This window comes from Dromiciops gliroides, chromosome X (assembly GCF_019393635.1).
Source record: "Dromiciops gliroides isolate mDroGli1 chromosome X, mDroGli1.pri, whole genome shotgun sequence".
Taxonomy (NCBI): Eukaryota; Metazoa; Chordata; class Mammalia; order Microbiotheria; family Microbiotheriidae; genus Dromiciops; species Dromiciops gliroides.
The window spans coordinates 28,389,535-28,410,139 of NC_057867.1; the positions used below are offsets into that span (position 1 = coordinate 28,389,535).

At 44.2% G+C, this 20,605-nt stretch overlaps 1 protein-coding gene across 1 annotated transcript in view; it reads right to left on the minus strand.

The window, feature by feature from the left end:
* Nucleotides 1-12,327, minus strand: part of LOC122733897 (maestro heat-like repeat family member 5) — a 137,845-nt gene extending 125,518 nt beyond the window's left edge. The window contains exons 1-3 of the mRNA XM_043974611.1: nt 12,314-12,327; nt 11,219-11,551; nt 9,725-9,872 (exon numbers count right to left, since the gene is read on the minus strand). Coding sequence (XP_043830546.1) covers nt 9,725-9,872; nt 11,219-11,551; nt 12,314-12,327 — 495 coding nt within the window. The remainder of the gene's footprint in view (nt 1-9,724; nt 9,873-11,218; nt 11,552-12,313) is intronic.
* Between the last annotated feature and the right edge of the window lie 8,278 nt (nt 12,328-20,605).

Genomic DNA, 20,605 nt, shown 5'->3' on the forward strand with positions numbered 1-20,605 from the left:
CATCAATTGGGCAATAGCTAAACAAGTTGTGGTATATGAATGTAATGAAATACTATTGTGCTGTAAGAAACGATGAGCAGGAGGATTTCAGAGGAACCTGGAAAGACTTACATGAACTGATGCTGACTGAGAGGAGCAGAACCAGGAGAATATTGTACACAGTAACAGCAACATTGTGTGATGAACAATGGGGATAGATTTGGCTCTTCTCAGCAGTGGAATGATCCAAAACAATTTCAAAGAACAATCCAAAACAATTTCAAAGATAGAAAATGTTCTCCACATCCAGAAAAAAAGAACTGTGGACTATGAATGCAGATTGAACCATACTGTTTCTGCTTTTGAGCCATTGTTTTTTTCCTTCTTTTTTGAGATTTTTCTCTTGTGCTCTGATTCTTCTTTCACAATATGACTAATGCAGAAATATGTTTCATGTGATTGTACACATATAAACTATATCAGATTGCTTTTTGCCTTGGGGAGGAGGGAGGGAAGGGAGGGTGGGAGAAAAAATTTGGAACTAAAAATCCTATGAAAATCAAAACAAAACAAAACAAAACAAAACAAGATAATACCCTTCCTGTTTCCACATAATCTAACCATAGCATTTGCTTTAAGTTAAGCTGTTAAACTGATTTGTATTGTTTAACTGATTTACATTTGTAGTATTTGCTATGGGTTGATTTGTATCATGCTAATGGAGTTATTTTATAACCAGTAACCAAAGAAACCTTAAAGACCCTTAGAAAGAGGGAATCTTTGAGCTCCTTTGGAAAGGAGTCTCCAACATGATCATGTTTACTTCTTCTTGGGACAAAATAAATTGATATTATGTTTTCCTATCTGTCTCTGATCTGGTTTATCCTGTGGGAGACACTATGTTCTCTGATCTGGTTTTGTCCTGTAGGAGACTTGTTCTCTGATCTGTTGTTGTTTTTTTTTTGTAGGAGATATTATAATTAATTTCTCTGATATGTCTATTATTATATTTTTGTAGGAGACAGTCAAATAAAAATATTTAATTTTCAATAAGGGAGAAATATTTCTTGTATCAAATTTCTCAGATAAGGGTTTGGTATCCAAGATATATAGACAACTAACAGATGTCTATATAGAATTATCTATAGCTACAACTCTATCTATGACCATATATACCACAATTTACTGAGAACTGACTGATCCTCACCTATTCCCTATTCCCATTACCTGGGGCTGGCCAATGTTTGTCAATTCCAGACTCTTGATTTGTTTTATGGATCTCCTCCAAACCAACTATCCCCTTCCAAAGATTCCCAAGCTTACTTCCTGGACTTTAGGTTATTATGTAAAAAGGTTCATTTACATTAAGAAGTTTCCATCTGTGAGAAACTTACTTTTCCCAAGGGCAGTTTCATAGCTCCCTCTATTCTGTTACCCCATAAAAACCCTGTCTTCAGTCCCCATCTTTGGGTATTCCTAGCAATCTTGCTTTGTGATACTCGAAGTTATAGCTCCTCTGCCCCAATTAAAGACCTTATTTCTCCTACATTGATTGTTTCATTAATTTTCAGGTTCACAATATATATGCTCATATACATAAGATTGTATGTATGTATATAAAAAGCCGCTCCCAATAGATAAATAGTCAAAGGATATGAACAGATCTTTAAAAATTTGAAAACTGTTAACAGCCACATGAAGAATGCTCCAAATAACCAATAATAAGAAAAGTGCAGATCAAAACAGCCCTGAGGGCTCATCTTACACCCTGCAAATTGGCAAAGACAACAAAAAATGAGAATAGTCAGTGTTAGAGGTGGGGGTGGGGTGGGAAGATGGGGTACATTGTTGGTGGAATTGTGATTCAGTACAATAATTTTGGAAATCAATTTGCAATTATGCATACAAAGTGTTATAATAGTAGATCTCAACTGAACATTGTATTCTAAATCATCCTGAGACACATTTGAGAATATCTTTACAACCTATGAAAAAATTAGGATTTGGTGAACAGAGTGACTAAACAGGACAAAAAGTAAGATTAAAGTTTCCTTAGGAAGTTGTTGGGGTCCACGGGAAGGGGGACACTGGGGCTCTCTTACCAACTAGTACTGGAATGTTAGCTTTCATCTACTTCCTAAGAGCCTAAGCTCTTCTGCTTAGCTTTTGAAGTCTTTCATAACCTGGTTCCAACCTCTCTCTCCAGCCTCACTGGGCATTATCCCCCCTCCCCGCCTCGTGCATTCTACCACCCAGTGAAAGTAGCCTTCTCTTTAATCCTCACACAGGGTACATCATCCCCCATCTTTCTGTGTTTTCATTGATCATCCCTCATGCCTGGAAAGCACTAGCTCTTCACCTCCATCTCATAGAATCTCTCTTTTCCTTCAAGGCTCAACTGAAGTCCCACTTTCCACATGAAACCTTTCCTAATCCTCCCAAGTGTTAGTGCTCTTCCTTGCCAAACTACATTGTACCTACTATTTTGTATATATTTGTATTTCTTTTTTTGTTTTGGTTTGGGGTTTTTTGGTGGGGCAATGAGGGTTAAGTGACTTGCCCAGGGTCACACAGCTAGTAAGTGTCAAGTGTCTGAGCCCAGATTTGAACTCAGGTCCTCCTGAATCCAGGGCCAGTGCTTTATCCACTGCGCCACCTAGCTGCCCCTATATTTGTATTTCTTCACTTTCCATCCTTATAAACAATTCTATGCTGCTTGTTGTCTTCTTCATTAGCATGTAAATTCCTTCTGATCAGCCATTGATTCATTATTTGTTTTTGTTCTCCTGCCACATAGCCAAGAGCCAGGAACATAGGAAGTGCTTAATACACAAACGCATCATCCATCAGGACCTGGATGGGGATAGCCTGGGCCCCTGAACTCAAAAAACTTAAGATTGGCATGCTCAAAAACAAATTTAAAATTTAAATTTAAATTTAAAAAAAAGATTGGCATGCTCCCTAGACCAAAAGCCTTGCTTCTAACCCAGACCCTATAGCCATCATTCGTGGCTAATCACTGTGGATAAGGGATCCACCTTCCTCTCTATTATCAACACCAGCTGCTGTCATGGATGGACAGGTAAGGCCAAGAGCCCCAGAACTGGTGGCATGCCCTGACCACTGGTCCTACTTTCAGCCCACTCCTATTTTACAACCAGGGGCAGCTAGGTGGCGCTGCAGTGGATGGAGAGCTGGCCCTGAAGTTGGGACGGCCTGAGTTCAAATCTCATCTCAGACACTTACTAGCTCTGGGCAAGTCACTTAACCCCAATTGCCTTAAACATCCAGGACCATCTCCAGTCATCCTGATTCCTGATATATCCTGATACACACACACACACACACACACACATACACACATATATCTATATCTATATCTATATCTATATCTATATCTATATCTATATCTATATCTATATCTATATCTATATCTGTATCTGTATCTGTATCTGTATCTGTATCTGTATCTGTATCTGTATCTGTATCTGTATCTGTATCTATATCTATATCTATATCTATATCTATATCTATATCTATATCTATATCTATATCTATATATCTCTGTCTCTCTCTATATATATATCTTGACACTGGACCCAGATGACTCTAGAGGAGAGAGTGAGGGTGGTGACTTTGCACAGCCCTGGCTCACTTAAAGCCAATTTACTGCAAGTTACGACACCATGTTGATGTCATGGTCCTCTTTGAGAACAACGAACAAATAACAATAACAACAACAACCATCTCACAACTATCATCCCAGGAAATACCCCATCCCCCAGTGTAGCCTGCCAACTGCTTCTGCGGGAGCTAGAGACACAGTAAATGAAGACACAGAAATGAAAGTTCTTCCTCCTAGTAATGGGTGGGCCTGACTTGGGTTGCTCCTCTGCTCATTTGGGTTTGGTACTGAGTTTTGAGGTTTGCCCAGTGGAAAGAGCACTGGGCTTAGAATCAGGAAGACAATTACTAGCTGTGTGACCCTAGGCTGGTCGCTTAACCCCAACTGCCTCACCAAAAAAAATAATGTGCTTTGCACATTGATACATGCTTTTTTATTCATTCGTTCGTTTGTGGATTTATTGTTCATTCGTTCATTCATTCACTCACTCATTCAATATCCCTGCAAGGTAGTTTCTATTATTATTGTCTCTTAACAGTTAGAGAAACTGAGGCAGAGCACTTTCAGAAACAGATACTTGTGTATTTCCATGTAAAATCCAACCCTTCAAATGGAGAGGATCAATCAGCTAACAAATATGTCATAAGCACCTCCTATGTGTCAGGTGCTGCTAGGCCTTGGAGATACAAATATGAGCCTGAGACAGTCCCTGCTCTTAAGGAGCTTACAATCTATTGGGGAGACACAAGAAAGTCACAGATAAGTGTACCTGGGCTATATACCAAAGAAATAGAAGGTGACTGGGGGGATGGAGCTATTGACAGTTGGGGGGAAACAAGAAAAGCCTCTTGAAGCTCTAAGAGGCAGAGGTGAGGAGGGAGGGCCTTGTAGGCATGGGTCACAGCCTGTGCAGAGTAAGAGAGAGTCAGAGAAGGCATGTCTTGTTTGATGCTAAAAATCTGTTGCCGAGTCCCCAAGGACTGGGGAACTACCCCCCCCACCTCCCTTTTTTATTAAGGGACCCATTTTCTCTGAATCAAGGCTCACAAATCCAACTTGGTTCAGTCCTGGGGTAGTCAGGCTTTCCCAACTCCACACCCAGGACAGGGCTCTATCCACTGCACCACCACCATCGCCAACTAACATTTCTTACTATGTTTCAGGCACTGTACTAATTTGGGGGGATACAAATATGCCCTGCCCCCAGGGAGCTTACATTCTTTTGTTTGTTTTTGGGTGAGGTAATTGGGGTTAAGTGACTTGCCCAGGGTCACACAGCTAGTAAGTGTCAAGTGTCTGAGGCTGGATTTGAACTCAGGTCCTCCTGATTCCAGGGCTGGTGCTTTATCCACTTCATCTAGCTGCCCCACCAACTAACATTTCTATAGCACTATAGCACCTACTATGTGCCCAGCACTGTGCTGAGCACTTTCCAATCATTGCCTCATTCGATACTCACAACAATCCTTGGAGGTAGGTGCTGTTATTATCCTAATCTTATAGACTGAGGACACCGAGGCTGACAGAAGTTGTCGTTGTTTTTAAAGATTCTCCCAGAGTCACACAGCTAGTAAGTATCTGAGGCCTGTTCTCAACTCAAACCTTCCTAACTACAAGTCCAGCACTTGCTCCACTGCACCACCTAGCTGCCGCTAGCAGGAAAACACTAGAAATGAGCTGAAACCAAAGTTGTAAAGTCATTTGTCCCTGGGGTGCTGAGGTTGGGAGGCAATTAAGGGCTGGTAATAATATATTTTCCTGGAGTATTTCAAATCAAAGCAAGAGAGCTTCAAATTAAAAAAAGGGAGGGAAAGGAAGCTCACATGAATCTTTCAAGGGAGTTAGCTAGTACAATAAGGGCAAGAGGGAGGAACAGTAATCCACAAGAGATAGCATCCAAAAAGAGCATCCCAAATGAAACACATATGGCTTCAGAAGTTCACACACAAATGGGAATAGGCTGGATAATGAACCGGGTGCCCTGGAGACCCTAATGCAAGGAAGGCAATGCCTCCTAGGTATCACTGCTAGGAACTTGGGGAGATGAGACCCTCGGTAGGAATGTACCATGGGGTTGGGTGGAGGGGAGTGGGAAATTGAATTGAATTGGGAAGAGGAGGTTACAGTGGCCTTGTACACTCAGGAAGAAGACAGGATCTTGAGAAAATCCAGGAAACAGGGAGAGGATGAGGGTGGGGAAGGCATGAGGATGAGTGGAGGAAGAAGCAGTCGTCATGTTGTCTGGTGTGCTAGAGCAGTAATGGGAGGTGGGGCTTGGGTTAGCTCTAAGTCTCTTGGAACCTTTCTCTGTCCAGAGCAGGGCAGTGAACACATTTGGGATTTGCTTTAACAATCATTTGGATCTTCAAAGGAAGGAGGAAGCACCCAAAGAATCTGCTCATCTGGATCCGATTGACACCAACCACACCACCAATTCTGGTGGCTCCTTCACTGGAGGTCTTCATGTAGTCTAACTCCTGCCTGACCACAAATGCCCTCTCTTGTTAGACACATGGCCTCGGGGTCCCTAGTAAGTCTCTGATCCTATGTGTGACCTTGGTCAAGTCCTTCCCCATCCCTGGGCCTCAGTTTGCTCCTCCATGAAAGGAGAGGTTGGACTAAGGTGGCATCTGAGCAATCTTCCAGCTCTAGATCTAGGAAGTCCTTGGTCAAGTGACTTTGATCTCTCTGAGCCTCAGTTTGGTCCTCTGTAAAATGATTCCCCTCCTAGAGAGCTGTCCCTTATAACGAAGATAGAAAAAGAAAGGAAAAAGAGGAAGAGGAAAAAAAATCAGCAAAACCGATCTATATGGGGGCAGCTAGGTGGCGCTGCAATGGATAAAGCACTGGCCCTGGATTCAGGAGGACCTGAGTTCAAATCCAGCCTCAGACACTTGACACTTACTAGCTGTGTGACCCTGGGCAAGCCACTTAACCCCGATTGCCTCACAAAAAACCCCCCAAAACGATCTATATATCAAAAACATCTGAAATCGATGTAATCCCCCCCCCCCCCCCCGCTGTGAATGTCCCACCCTGGCCTCTGCAGAGAAGTGGGAAGGTACCTTTTCATCCTTCTTTTTTGACCCCAAGCTTGTTCTTTGTAATTCTGTAGCATTCATTTTCGATTGTTTCCATTCACAGTATATGTTGTTTTGACCACATTTGTTCTTCTCCCAGCCCTGGGAATGGGTTTTATCCCTACTCAATTCAAGCCCAATTCAATTCAATAGGCTTTCATTAAATTTCTCCCATATGGGAGGCCTAGGGCTGGGTCCTGGACAGACAGAGGCATACACCATAGGGCTTGGTCTCCAAGAACAGAATCTAATGGAGGAAAGCCATGTCCACAGAACCCGAGTCACAGGACTCGAGTTACATACACAAGTGAGCAAGAACATTGTAAGGCTGGATTAAGGCAGACTGTGATGGGAAGTACGAGGAGGGTGAGACAACTTTCATCTAGAGGGGTCAGGTACAGAAAGCTTTGCAGGCTTTGAATGAAAGAGTGCCACTCTAACAGCTGAAGACAGGGGTGAGCCTGGCGTGAGCAATGGCACAAAGATGGCATAGCCTAGGTGAAAAGAGAGGTGGAGGGGCAGCTAGGTGGCACAGTGGATAGAGCACCGGCTCTGGAGTCAGGAGGACCTGAGTTCAAATCCAGCCTCAGACACTTGACACTTCCTAGCTGTGCGACCCTGGGCAAGTCGCTTAACCCCAATTTCCTCACCAAAAGAAAGAGAGAGAGAGAGAGAGAGAGAGAAAGAGACGGGGCGGGGGGGGGGGGAGGGAGAGGTAGAGGGTAGTCTAGTTAACCATCCTAATAGGGTGGGGAGTCAGAATGCAGAGGACTTGGATGCCAGAGCCAGGAGGTTATAATTGGTTCAGTGAATGATGGGAAGCCATTTTTAGAAGAGCAATGTAGGGGGTAGCTAGGTGGCGCAGTGGATAGAGCACCAGCCCTGGAGTCAGGAGGACCTGAGTTCAAATCTGGCCTCAGACACTTAACACTTACTAGCTGTGTGACCCTGGGCAAGTCACTTATCCCCAATTGCCTCACTAAAAAAAAAAAAAAAAAGAAGAGCAATATAATAAATCTAGCTCCTATTTGCAAAACATTTTCCTCCCCGAAACCCTGTTGGATGGGCACAAGTACAGTACTAGTATCCCTCTTTTCTTTTCTTTTTTTTTTTGGTTTGTTTTTTTGTTTTGTTTTTTGTTTTTAGTGGGGCAATCAGGGTTAAGTGACTTGCCCAGGGTCACACAGCTAGTAAGTGTTATGTGTCTGAGGTCAGATTAGAACTCAGGTAGTCCTGACTCCAGGGCCAGTGCTCTATCCACTGTGCCACCTAGCTGCCCCAGTATCCCTCTTTTCTAAAGGAGAAAAATGAGGCTCTCAGAGGTTGAGTCATTCATCTGTGTTTATGTGGTCGATAGAGAGGTGGGGTTCAAACTCCAGTACCCAACACACTGAAGTGATCAGAGTGCTCTACTAGAAAGATATCAGGCAACTGAATAGAAGAGGAATTGGAGAAGAGACTGGTCATAGGGGGGACCAGTTAGGAAGTTCTTATGGTCATCTAGGTCAGAGATGATGAGAGAAGATGAATGTAAAAGGTGTGTACATAGGATCAACAAGCCTTGACAACCGCTTAGATATTCAGGAGTGAGGGAGAGGGAAGGGTCAAGGATGACTCCAAGGTGCATAGACCTGAGTGACTGAAAGGATAGAGAAATTGGGAGAGGTGGATTTCAGAATAAGTCCCACTTGGAATACAGTGAATTTTCTTTCCACAGTGTTGTTGTTGTTCAGTTATATCTGGCTCTTCATGACCCCATTTGGGGTTTTCTTGGTAAAGATACTGAAGTGGTTCTCCATCTCCTTCTCCAGCTCATTTGATAGATGAGGACACTGAGGCAGACAGGGTAAAGTGACTTGCTAAGGATCACACAGCTAGTAAGTGAGGCTGGATTTGAACTCAGGAAGATGAGTCTTTGTGACTCCAGGCCCAGTACTCGAGCCACTGCAGGACCACCTAGCTGTCCTACTTTCCCCAATGTTACAGAAGGTAAAATAGAGACTCCAAGAGGAGAAATGATTGGCCTAAAATCACTCAGATCATTTGGAAAGGAGCTAGAATAGAAATGTAGACATTCATATTGACTATCCCATCAGTAAAAGTCAAGAAGAAAGGATTTTATCCACATGGGTAAGTGTGAGTGTGTGTGCACACACGCGCGCGCGCGCACACACACACACACACACACACAGCCTAGCTTCCACATGGCCATGAAGTATCAGCTTGGCTGTGATGATGCTGACTTAGATTTCTACAACCCTTTGGGGGTTTCCTAAGCACTTTTTTTTCCACAGGGCAATGAGGGTCAAGTGACTTGCCCAGGGTCACACAGCTAGTAAGTGTCTGAGGCCAGATTTGAACTCAGGTCCTCCTGAATCCAGGGCCACTGCTTTATCTACTGCGCCACCTAGCTGCCCCCTCCTAAGCACTTTTAACCCAATACCTCCCCCCATTATCCCCATTTTTACAGAAAGAGGAGGCCCAGAGAGAGGAATTGATTTGCTGCAGGCTATATAGCTGATAAATAGCCAGGATTTGTGCTCCAAGCCCAGTACTCTTGTACAATGCTGCCCAGCCTCCTCTAGGCTCCTCTGGGAGCCTGGGTCCTCCTCCACAGTCCCAGGTCTAGACCTATCAGCTCTCTCTCTCTATCTTTTTTTTGGCGGGGCAATGAGGGTTAAGTGACTTGCACAGGGTCACACAGTTAGTAAGTGTCAAGTGTCTGAGGCCAGATTTGAATTTAGGTCTTCCTGAATCCAGGGCTGGTGCTTTATCCACTGCAGCGCCACCTAGCTGCCCCTATCAGCTCTCTTTGGGGAAGACTTTTCCTTATTTTGACCCCTCCCCAGTCCCTTGTCCAGCCAAGCTCTGAGAGGTAGGGGCTGATGCCTTGTTGGGTTTACTTGCTAAATAACAGGGATCCTGTATCTCCCCTCTTTTCTCCCTCCAGGACATTTCCTGAGGGAGAAGATCAGACTGGTTGCCCACCGGAGCCCAGGGCTCTGTGGGAGCTGGCTGCCTGGGGGCAGGGGGACAGTACCTCTTCATTTTCTTGGAGATATTGTTGGATCGTCGTTAGCACGATGCCCTGATGATTCCGTGCCATATCGCAAAGCTTTAAGATTGAGGCTTTCACCTGGTAACATCTCTTCTTTCCCAGAGATTTGAGGATCTTGAAACAGATGGCTGAGGGCAGAGAAGGAAAGGAAAGGAGACAGTATATAGAACCACAAAATGACAGTGTGTCTCCCAGAACCCTCTTCTTGTACAGATAAGGAAGGTGAGGCCCAGAGGGCGGTCAGTTAGTCAGCAAGCATTAGGAAACACCTACTATGTGCTAGGTACTGTGCAAAGCACCAGGAATACAAAGAAAGGTAGAAGCCAGTTCCAACTGCCTAGGAGCTCCTGGTGGCTCAAGGTCACACATCGTGTAAAGGCTGAGATGAGACCAGCACCCAAGTCTGAGTCCTGGCTCACAATATAGGGTGGTATAGAGGAGTCAGAAGCCCTGTTTTGTTCCTTAGTCTCCTCCTGTGCAAAATGTGGGGATTGGACTAGATTGTACCTCTTAATTCTAAAATCCTATGATTGTGGGGCAGCTAGGTGGCACAGTGGATAGAGCACCAGCCCTGAAGTCAGGTGGACCTGAGTTCAAATCCGGCCTCAGACACTTAACACTTACTAGCTGTGTGACCCTGGGCAAGTCATTTAACCCCAATTTCCTCACGAAAACAAAAAACAAAAATCCTATGATTGAGAAGTGGCCAAAGCTATAAAATCATAAAATGTCAGAGGTGGAAAGGACCATAGAGATTATCTAGTCCAATGTCCTCATTGGACAGATGGGAAAACAGGCCCAAATAAGAGAGATGACTTGCCCGGTCACATAAAAAGTGAGTAATAGAGCTAGGCCTAGAAGTCAGATCTACTGTATCAGTCTAGTGCTCCTCCCACTAGATGGCCCTATCTCTGTAACCCCTTCTCAGATTCTAGTAGACCTCTCCCCACCTCCCCTTACGTATTCTGTGCTAATTCCTGAAGGACTCTGGTCTCAGCCAAATATCCTTGCTGATACAGGTTTATGGTCTCCCTGTTCCCAGGGGCATTTCCCTAGGAGACTCCAGGGGAATGAAAAGTCTTCACAACCCAGTGGAATGAAGCTCAAATGATAGATGTTTCAGGCACCACCAAGGTAAGTGGGGAGGTATTTGTGGGCAAAAGACCAACCCTGGCACCTCTTCATCCCCAAATCACGTTACAGAGGTAGCTGCTGACTGCCTACCCATAAAACTTTGAGGACAAATTTGCTGCATACTAGGACCCGCCAGCAATTCTCAACTGACCTATGGTTATAGGGTTCAAAAGCTCAGGATTCCGCATGATGGGGGTAGGGAGGGGTAGGGGGACCTTCCTAGCCAAGGAGTAGCCGCTGGGTCACTCCTCAGAGTCTCTACCTGCCTATGATTCTTTGATTATCAGCAGCGAGCCCCAGACCTTTCCAAGCACCCACTCACTCTCCATCAGGGTCTCGTTCTCACCTGCGTTTCTGGCTTCTTCAGTAAAGATCCCTATCTTCATCAGCCCTGGTTCTACCCGGGAGTGCTTGGCCTTTCGGAAAAAGAGGGCCCAGTAGCGTCCAAACACAGAGCTGATGGGGCCGGAGCCTCTGGTCTTGCCTATGAGCACCGCCTCCGGTTCTCCATGATAATGGGGAAGGACCTTGTGTGGCTGGTGCTGGGAAAGCCTGGACGTGATCTTGCTCTCTCTGGACAGGTCTGGCTGGCTGAAGAGGGGGCTTTCAACTTCCACATCATTGGCTGTATCAAAGTTCTGCAGGGAGGGGTGTCTAGGGTAAGAGACTGAGGACCTGCAATAATAATAATAATAATAACAATAATGATAATCACATTTCTATAGGGCTTTAAGGTTCACAAAGCACTTTCCTCCCCAAAACCCTGGGAAGTAGGAAGTACAAATTCCATTTTACAGATAGGGAAGCTGAGGTTTGGAAAGAGGTTGTTGTTGTTATCATTACTACTACTACCACCACAATCTATTTAATGTCTGATGCGAAATAGAGGGGTGTCAGTCATGTCTCATAAGCAAAGGAGAGGGATAGTCAAGGGCCATATTGGTCCTGGCAAGTTAGAGTTTCAGAAGACATCCATTGGTTAGATCCAACGTGGGATACTCATTGGAGGCTCCTAAATCTAGAGCTGGGAGGGACTCTAAGAGCCATCAAATCCCAATTCCTCATTTTACAAGTGAGGAAGCCAAAACCCACAGAGAAGGGCAGTGACTTGGCTAGGATCTAAGGATAAAATGTGGGATAGTTTGGCATCACAGAGTTAGAGAGTCAATAAAGCAGACAGGGATAAGGACATCTGTCCTTTCCCATGTCAGTAAATGGGGTCACATGTCAACCCCAAGGGCTATGTGTGGCCCTATGCATGGGAAGTCATGGTGATGACTGGGGCTGCTAGCCAGGAGAGAAACTGAAGATGGTGGGAAGAGCAGAGGCATGGGTGGTGGGAAGTAGGCTGAGGGCTAACCAGAAGAGAAGATAAATATTCTTGGCCTTTGTGGCATCAAGAGAATGGAAAACTGGACAGAGACTTTATGGCCTTGCTTGAAAAGGTCCATCACTGTGTACTAGGAGTCACATAGATCAGCAGGGATGTGGGGGAAGGGGGTGGATGGGAAGGGGAGAGGAAGATGTGGGAGTAGGAAAGAAACAAAGGGGAGGGAGAGGAAGAAGGGAGAGAGAAGCAAGGGAGAGAGAAAGGGGGAGGGAGAGAGGAAGAGGAAGCCAAAGAAGGGGGGAGGAGAGGGGGAGAGAGACACAGAGAGAGAGAGAGAGAAAGACAGAGACAGAGAAAGAGAGAGAGAGAGAGAGAGAGAGAGAGAGAGAGAGAGAGAGAGAGAGAGAGAAAGAGACAGGGACAGAGAGGAGGGAGAGAGAGACAGAGAAAGAGAAAAGGAAGGGAGAGGGAGAAAGAGAGGGAGAAAGAGAGAGAGAGAGAGAGAGAGAGAGAGAGAGAGAGAGAGAGAGAGAGAGAAAGGAAGAAAGAGAAGGCAGGGAGAGGGGAAGGGGAAGGGAGAGAGGGAAATTAAGAGAGAGAAGGAGAAGGGGAAAGGAAGAGGCAGATGGGGAGAGGGAGGGAGGGAGGCAGAGAGGGACCACCATCATCACAGCCCATCTCCCTTCACGTGGAGGCAGGCCAAGCCAAGACTTGAAGAAAAGCAGTGTGGGAGCACAAAGAAGTCCTCAGATTCAAGGCTGTGACTCAGTATTTATAGGCTTCTTGGGAATGAATGTTTGCTCAAGCTCTGATTTCTGTTTGGTTTCTCTCCTTTTAATAAAAATCTCTCTATGTAATATTGTGGCATATAGGCTTACCAGTGGAAAGTAAAGTTTCCAAGGTGGGGGCCAAGAGAGTGAGGAAATTCTTCAGAGTCTACCTAGGCCCTGTGTGTCTCTGACACATGGGTTTCATGAAAATCATCCCCATTTCTACAGCAGTTTAAGGTTTAGAAAGGATTTTTGTTTACAACAATGCTGTGCCCGGTGGTATAGCTATTATTCCCCAGTTTACAGAAAAGGAAACTGAGTCTTAGAGAATTATAGTAATATCAAGAGCTCGTATGTCTATTGTACTTCATGGTTTCTAAAATACTTTCTTTAGGGAAGGGAAGGTGTGTGTGTGTGTCTGTGTGTGTGTTTGTGTTTACAAATAAGGAAACTGAGATGAGAAAAAGAAAATGACTTGTCCATAGTCACATAACTGATTAGCTGATCACTAATTAGCACATAACTAGTCAAACCTAACCCAGGTCTTCTGCCTCAGGTCTGCTGCACTTTCCACTAAACCACAGCTGCCTTAACAGGAATACCTATAACAGTCAGATGCCTACTTACTTAATGAATGCTTATTGAGTGACTGACGTCTATACGTCCTACTTTTTTACTTTACAAAGCATCAATGTGCATAATCTCATTTGAGCTTCACAACATTCCTGTAAGGTAGGGAAGGCAAGGTTTGTGAACCTATTATGCAGATGGGAAAACTGAGGCTTCCAGAAGCAAAGAGATTTAACCTTGGCTGTGTGGAGGGAAAGACAAATTCTGGAGGCGGGGAAGCTCAGGATTATCAGATGAGCCTAGGGGCTGCTGAATTCAGGGCTAAGGACTCCAAATTGAAATTTAACACACCCTGGGGAACAGGAAACAAAGAGTCCCAAATTCAGTAAGAGATTAGCCCCACCTCTTCCCTCTGGAGTTTTGTCCCATCTTCCACCTCAGCTTCACCTAAAACCTTAACCTCCTTCTACCCCACGTCCAGGATGTGATGCCCTCCTCCATACCTTGCAGTTAGAAGGTAGAGCCTTAGTGTGCTCTCCCCAGGGCTTAGCCCTGAACCAAATAGCTGAATGAAAGCCCAGTGCCCCTCCAACTCCTCAAAATGGCAAGAAAGGCTGCAAAAGAAGTTAAAAAAAAAAGAAAAAGAAAGAAAGAAAAAGTCAAGAAACCTCAACAAGGAAAAACCTTACATCACGACCAGCACAGAAAGACTGAATCAAAATCTGACAACCAAAAAAGTGAATGATTACTTATAAGGTGGAATCAAGCAAGGCAACAGCCCCAGAAAATGGGGAGAATATTGTAACAACAACAATTCAGCCCCAAGATATGATTATAGAACAATTGGAAGAAAACCCAGAGCAGGTTAAGAAGTTTTATTGAGGAAATAAAAGAAGGAAGAAGTAAAGATGGGGAAAAAAAAGACTCAATGAAGAATTCACAAAGACAAGGAGAGAATCAACTCTTTCCAACAAAAGGTGGCAAGTTCACTAAGGCAGAAACAATCTACAAATGCAATGGGTCGTTTTAGCTTCTGAACTCAAAAGTGAAGATGGAAGAAAGAATCCTTCTCCTGCCCCTCTGTTACTTAGGATATATGCCCCAAAGAGCTTCCTGAGACTCAGGAACTTGCCCAGGGTCATACAGCTAATAGGTGTTGGACCTGGGATTTGAATTCAGCTCCCCCTGACTCTGACTCCAAGCCCAGCTCTCTATCCATTTGACCACTATGCCTTTCTAGAGAGGGATATATATACACACACACACACACACACATATATATGTATATATATACATATAAATATATACACACATACATATAAACACACACATATATAAGTATATATATACATATAAATATATACACACATACATATAAACACACACACACACATACACACACATATATAAGCAAAATCAAAAGACAACAAAATTGGAGGAATGCTTGAGATCTCTACAAATCAAACTGATTTACCTTGAAGACAGATCATGGCAAGACAACTCAAGGAATATTGGTCTCCCAGCAAAACAAATGATGAAAAAAAATACCAAATAATACACTCCAAAAAATCATCCCAGAAACTGCCCAGGGGTTTTGGAAATAGAAGGCAAAGAATAGATCAATAGAATCCACAGGATGTTGGCTGAGGACTCTGAGTTCACCTCACCCAGAAATGTTTCCAAAATCCAGACCTTCAACATTAAAGAAAGAATATTGCAAGCAAGTAGGAGTAGGCCTTTCACAAATGAAGGGAAAAAAACCAGTCCAAACCACGCAAGACAATCTGGCAACTGAAATAAATTAAAGATTGGTATATATGATACTCCAGAAAAGCAAAGGAAATCAATTTGCACCACAAAATAATATCTCCTGAGCCATTCGAATATAATATAGCGTAATAAAGCTTAGCTCAACCATAAATGAAAACAGAGGTTTTCATTTGGAGTTTCGGTTGGAGTGAGGCATTTGAACCTCATGGCCCCTCCCATCCCTCAATCAACTTGATGAAATTACAAGAAGGTGCTCTTGGGGGCAACTAGGTGGCATAGTGGATAAAGCACCGGCCCTGGATTCAGGAGGACCTGAGTTCAAATCTGGCCTCAGCCACTTGACACTAGCTGTGTGACCCTGGGCAAGTCACTTAACCCTCATTGCCCCACCAAAAAAAAAATGGAAAAAAAAAGATGGTGCCCTTCCTCTCTCTCTCTTTCTCTCCCTCTCCTTCCTTCCTTTGTTCCTTCCTCCCTCTCCCTCCTTTCCTTCCTCTTTCTTTCTTCCTTCCTTCCTTCCTTCCTTCCTTCCTTCCTTCCTTCCTTCCTTCCTTCCTTCCTTCCTTCCTTCCTTCCTTCCTTCCTTTCTTTCTTTCTTTCTTTCTTTCTTTCTTTCTTTCTTTCTTTCTTTCTTTCTTTCTTCCTTTCTTTTCTTTAAAAATTTCTTTTAAGGTGCCCTTTCTGACAAAGGTTTCTGGCCTGTTCTCATCAGAGAAACAAGGCAAATCATCAGAGCTCAGTGCTCTAAGTGACTCTCTGTGATGGTGAGTTGCAGAGAAAGTGCCAGCCTCCATTGGCAGAGGGAGCCAGGCACAGGTCCAGTCCCTAGTCTGATAGTTCTTTGCTTTCTTTGTGTTATGGATCTGGCAATCAAGCTGGTGGCGCCTAAGGATTCCTTCTCAGAATCTTGTTTTTAAATACAGAGGATTACAAATGAAACTGATTATATCGAACTAGTTATACAAACTTTTTTTGGTAGGGCAATGAGGGTTAAGTGACTTGTCCAGGATCACACAGCTAGTATTTATCAAGTGTCTGAGGCTGGATTTGAACTCAGGTCCTTCTGAATCCAGGTCCAGGGCTCCATCCACTACAGTGCCACCCAGCTGCCCCCTAGCCAAACCTTTTTTATTAATGTTATTTTTTCTTTTGTTTTTTTTTTTTGTGTGTGTATGTGTGTGTGTGTGAGGCAATTGGGGTTAAGTGACTTGCCCAGGGTCACACAGCTAGTAAGTGTCAAGTGTCTGAGGCTGAATTTGAACTCAGGGACTCCTGAATCCAGGGCCGGTTCTCTATCCACTGCGCCACCTAGCTGCCCCTGAGGATGGATTTGAACTCAGGTTTTCCTGAATCTAGAGCCAGTGCTTTATCCATTGCACCACCTAGCTGCCCCCATGCAATATATTTTTGACTAACTCCATCATCTCTTCAAGAAGGATCAAAAAGGGCCAAAGGTTGGTCCCCAAGGGCTGCCTGAGTACACACAAAAGCATAAAAAAATAGAGAGAGGCCTCCAATGCATGGAGTAGACCTTATGAAATGAAATCATATTTGTAAGACTAGCACACACCATAGCTACTGTATAAATGTCTTTTCCCTTCCCTTCCCCTTCTTTGAGGGATCAAGGATGCTAAAGCATGGACAAAAATCACATAGGACTGGGTGAGGGTGGGCAGTAGTCTGCAGTGCTGGAGGGAGGACCCTCATTGTTGAGACTCCAGGTCCATCAAAATACAGTTATCCTAGGGGCAGCTAGGTAGCACAGTGGATAAAGCACCGGCCCTGCATTCAGGAGGACCTGAGTTCAAATCCAGCCTCAGACACTTGACACTAGCTGTGTGACCCTGGGCAAGTCACTGAATCCTCATTGCTCCGCAAAACAAAACAAAACAAAAATAGTTATCCCTTCCACATTGTGACTTTGCCCATTGCAGTTTCGATATATCATGGGTCAGCATAAGAAATTAAAAGGGGGCAGCTAGGTGGCACAGTGGATAGAGCACCGGCCCTGGAGTGAGGAGTACCTGAATTCAAATCCGGCCTCAGACACTTAGCACTTACTAGCTGTGTGACCCTAGGCAAGTCACTTAACCCCAATTGCCTCACTAAAAAAAAGAAGAAATTAAATGGGAATTTGGGGGAGTTTTGCAGAAGCTGCAGATGACATGTGAAGGCCAGCAGATGACCCAGAAAAAGTTCAGAAATTCAGAAATCATATATATATGTATAGTATTGTATAAGATCAACCCAAATTTTACAATAAGGTACTGTAAATACTCCATAAAGAAAAAGGAAAAATTCAGACTTCTCTGGTACAAAGGGAGGGGTAAAAAATTTTACATGGTTTTTCTGGATCGTGGAGGTGCCATGCTCCTTAACTGTGTGATGTGGAAGGGATAACTGTACATAGTTTATTTGTTTGTTTGTTTGTTTTTGTGGGGCAATGAGGGTTAAGTGACTTGTCCAGGGTCACACAGATAGTAGGTGTCAAGTCTCTGAGGCCAGATTTGAACTCAGGTCCTCCTGAATCCAGGGCTGGTACTCTATCCACTGTGCCACCTAGCTGTCCTACATAGTTCTTTGATACAGAACCCACCCAGTATTTAGACACTGGCTCCATCACTGACAGGGCTCCCCCTCTCATATTTGATTCCTTTATATCTCCATGATTTTGCCTGTACCCCGTCCCTACTCCCCGACTTTAGTTCTTTTGTGCCTCCTAATGGTGGATCTGGTCTCCCATGCCTTCGATAGTACTTAATTAACTCTTCACTTCTGGAGTGCAGTCTCCCTGTTCTTTAGTACTTTGCTGCCCATGTCTCAAAAATATAGGATCCCCCTCTCAAGAGCTAATTAGCCCCTTCCCTCTCCAAAACTTCACTTCTTCCTCTTCTTATTTCCACAACGTGACCCTTGTCTGCAGTGTCTATGCATCTCTCCTGGTACCCTTTCATCTCCAGTATTAGTCCCCATCACTTTTAGCATTTAACCACCATTTCTACAGCTCAGCTTCTTCCTTTTCTAGTACTAGCCACCCAGTCTCTAAGAAGTCACTTCAGCACTTCCAGAACTTAGCTCTCCACATCCACTTCTGATATGTGCTATTTCTGTGACCTTGGACAAGTCCATTCCCTTCCCCAGGCCTCAGTTTCCTCCTCTGTAAAATGAGGGGGGTTGGATTGGATGGCCTCTGAAGTCCCTTCCAGCTCAAAGTCTATGAAGCTATGACAGCAAGGATGATGCAGACTTTTAAACAGGCCATTGAACTGGACAACTAAGACATCGTCCATGGGTCAGGTCATGGCACGTTTGTAGGCTTTTCCTCCCAGGTGTTCATAACACTCGGGAGTATCAGAGGTGGGATTTGAAGGCATGTCTTCCTGACTCCAAGTCCAATCCTCTATCCTCTTTCTAGTGGTGTCAAATGCAAATAGAAAGCATACCTATAGATGCAGAGTGACTTAGAAAACCATAAGTCAACATTATCTATACTGTATTGTATTTTTTTTTGTATTTTGTTAAACATTTCCCAGTGACATTTGAATATGGTTTGGGCCTCACTGGGGAGTTTTGCTGGCCATGAGTCTGACACCTCTTCCCTACTTCCCTACTCACCCTGCTTCAACAGCAGCTTGGTAAACTGGAGGTTCTGTAAGGCCTAGGGGAATGTGCTCCAACTGAAAGCATTCTGTGCCCTATCATTTGAGACCAAGAACCAAGAGACTATATCCCCCAAATATCTTGTGATAAATTTGGCTTCAGATTTGTAAAAAGAAAAGAGAGGGAAAGACAGAGGGAGGGAGGAAGAGAGAGAGACAGGGAGAGAGATAGGAACGAGGAGAGAGAAGAGACAGAGAGACAAAAGAGAAAAGAGAGATGGGAAGAGAGACAGAGAGATAGAGAGATGGGGAGATAGATATGTAGGAGAGAGAAAAAAGACAGAGACAGATAAACAAGAATATTGGTAATTACTGATGAAGCAATTTAAGCAGAGTGGAGAAGGCAGAAACTAGATTCACAATGGTTGAGGAAAATAGTGCATTGTGGGGGCAGCTAGGTGGCACAGTGGCCCTGGATTCAGGGCATTGGCCCTGGATTCAGGAAGGACCCAAGTTCAAATCTGACTTCAGACACCTGACACTTACTAGCTGTGTGACCCTGAGCAAGTCACTTAACCCTCATTGCCCCACCCTCCAAAAAATAGTGCATTGTGAGAAAATGGAGAGAATGAGAAAGGACTTTTTTTTTTTTCAAAAACTTTAGCAATGGAGAGGACGACTATGAAGTAGCCCTTGTCCCCAAGGAGTTTACATTTTTATCAGGTAACAACATGCTCTCCTCCATAAATATACACCAGATAAATAAATAAAAGGTACTTGATGCAGGGAGGGCATTAGCAGTTAGGGGTGAGGGATGCATCAATTTAGAGCTGGAAAAGGTCTCATAGGCTAGCAAATCCAACCTCCTCATTTTTTTTTTTGCAGGGAAATGGGGGTTAAGTGACTTGCCCAGGGTCACACAGCTAGTAAGTGTCAAGTGTCTGAAGCTGGATTTGAACTCAGGTACTCCTGAATCCAGGGCCGGTGCTTTATCCACTGCGCCACCTAGCCCGCCCCCCCCAACCTCTTCATTTTACAGAGGAGGAAACTGAGACAGAGACAAAATAACTTGGCCCAGGGTCACACAGCTAATAAGTATCTGAGGTAGCATTTGAACCCAAGTTTTCCTGATCCAAGTCGAGTGCCCTATCAACAAGGATACAAATGTCTCTCAGGACCACTCAAGGATTCATGTAAAAGGTAGCGCTTCTAATCACTTTCACCTCTCCCCATCTCTAGTGCGCAGCATCCCATGTCCCTAACATTATAACCAACAGTTGCCTTCTTATTTCCAAGATTCAGTTCATCATCTCTGGGGGTTAGTCTCCTCATTCCCCAATATTCAGCAGCTCTTAGCTTCTCCCATTCCCAGGAAAAATCCTGACTTTTCAAGAGGCCCAGGAACCAGAAGGACCCAGGTTCCAGACCTGGGTTCACCTCTGACCCACCCTGTGTTTGTGTCTCTGGCCAAGGTTCTCCATTTCTCAGTGCTCTGGATAACACATGAAAAACATCATACACAGAAGAGACACCAACCTGCATTGGTATAGGCATTTTCTTCCCTAGGCCAATGAAATTAAAATGCTAGCTTCAGAAAAACCCCTGACATTTTGATAATTTTAAAGTCTGCATAATATTTTACATATATTATCTCATTGGAGCCCACAACACTGCTAGTAGAGAGGCACTA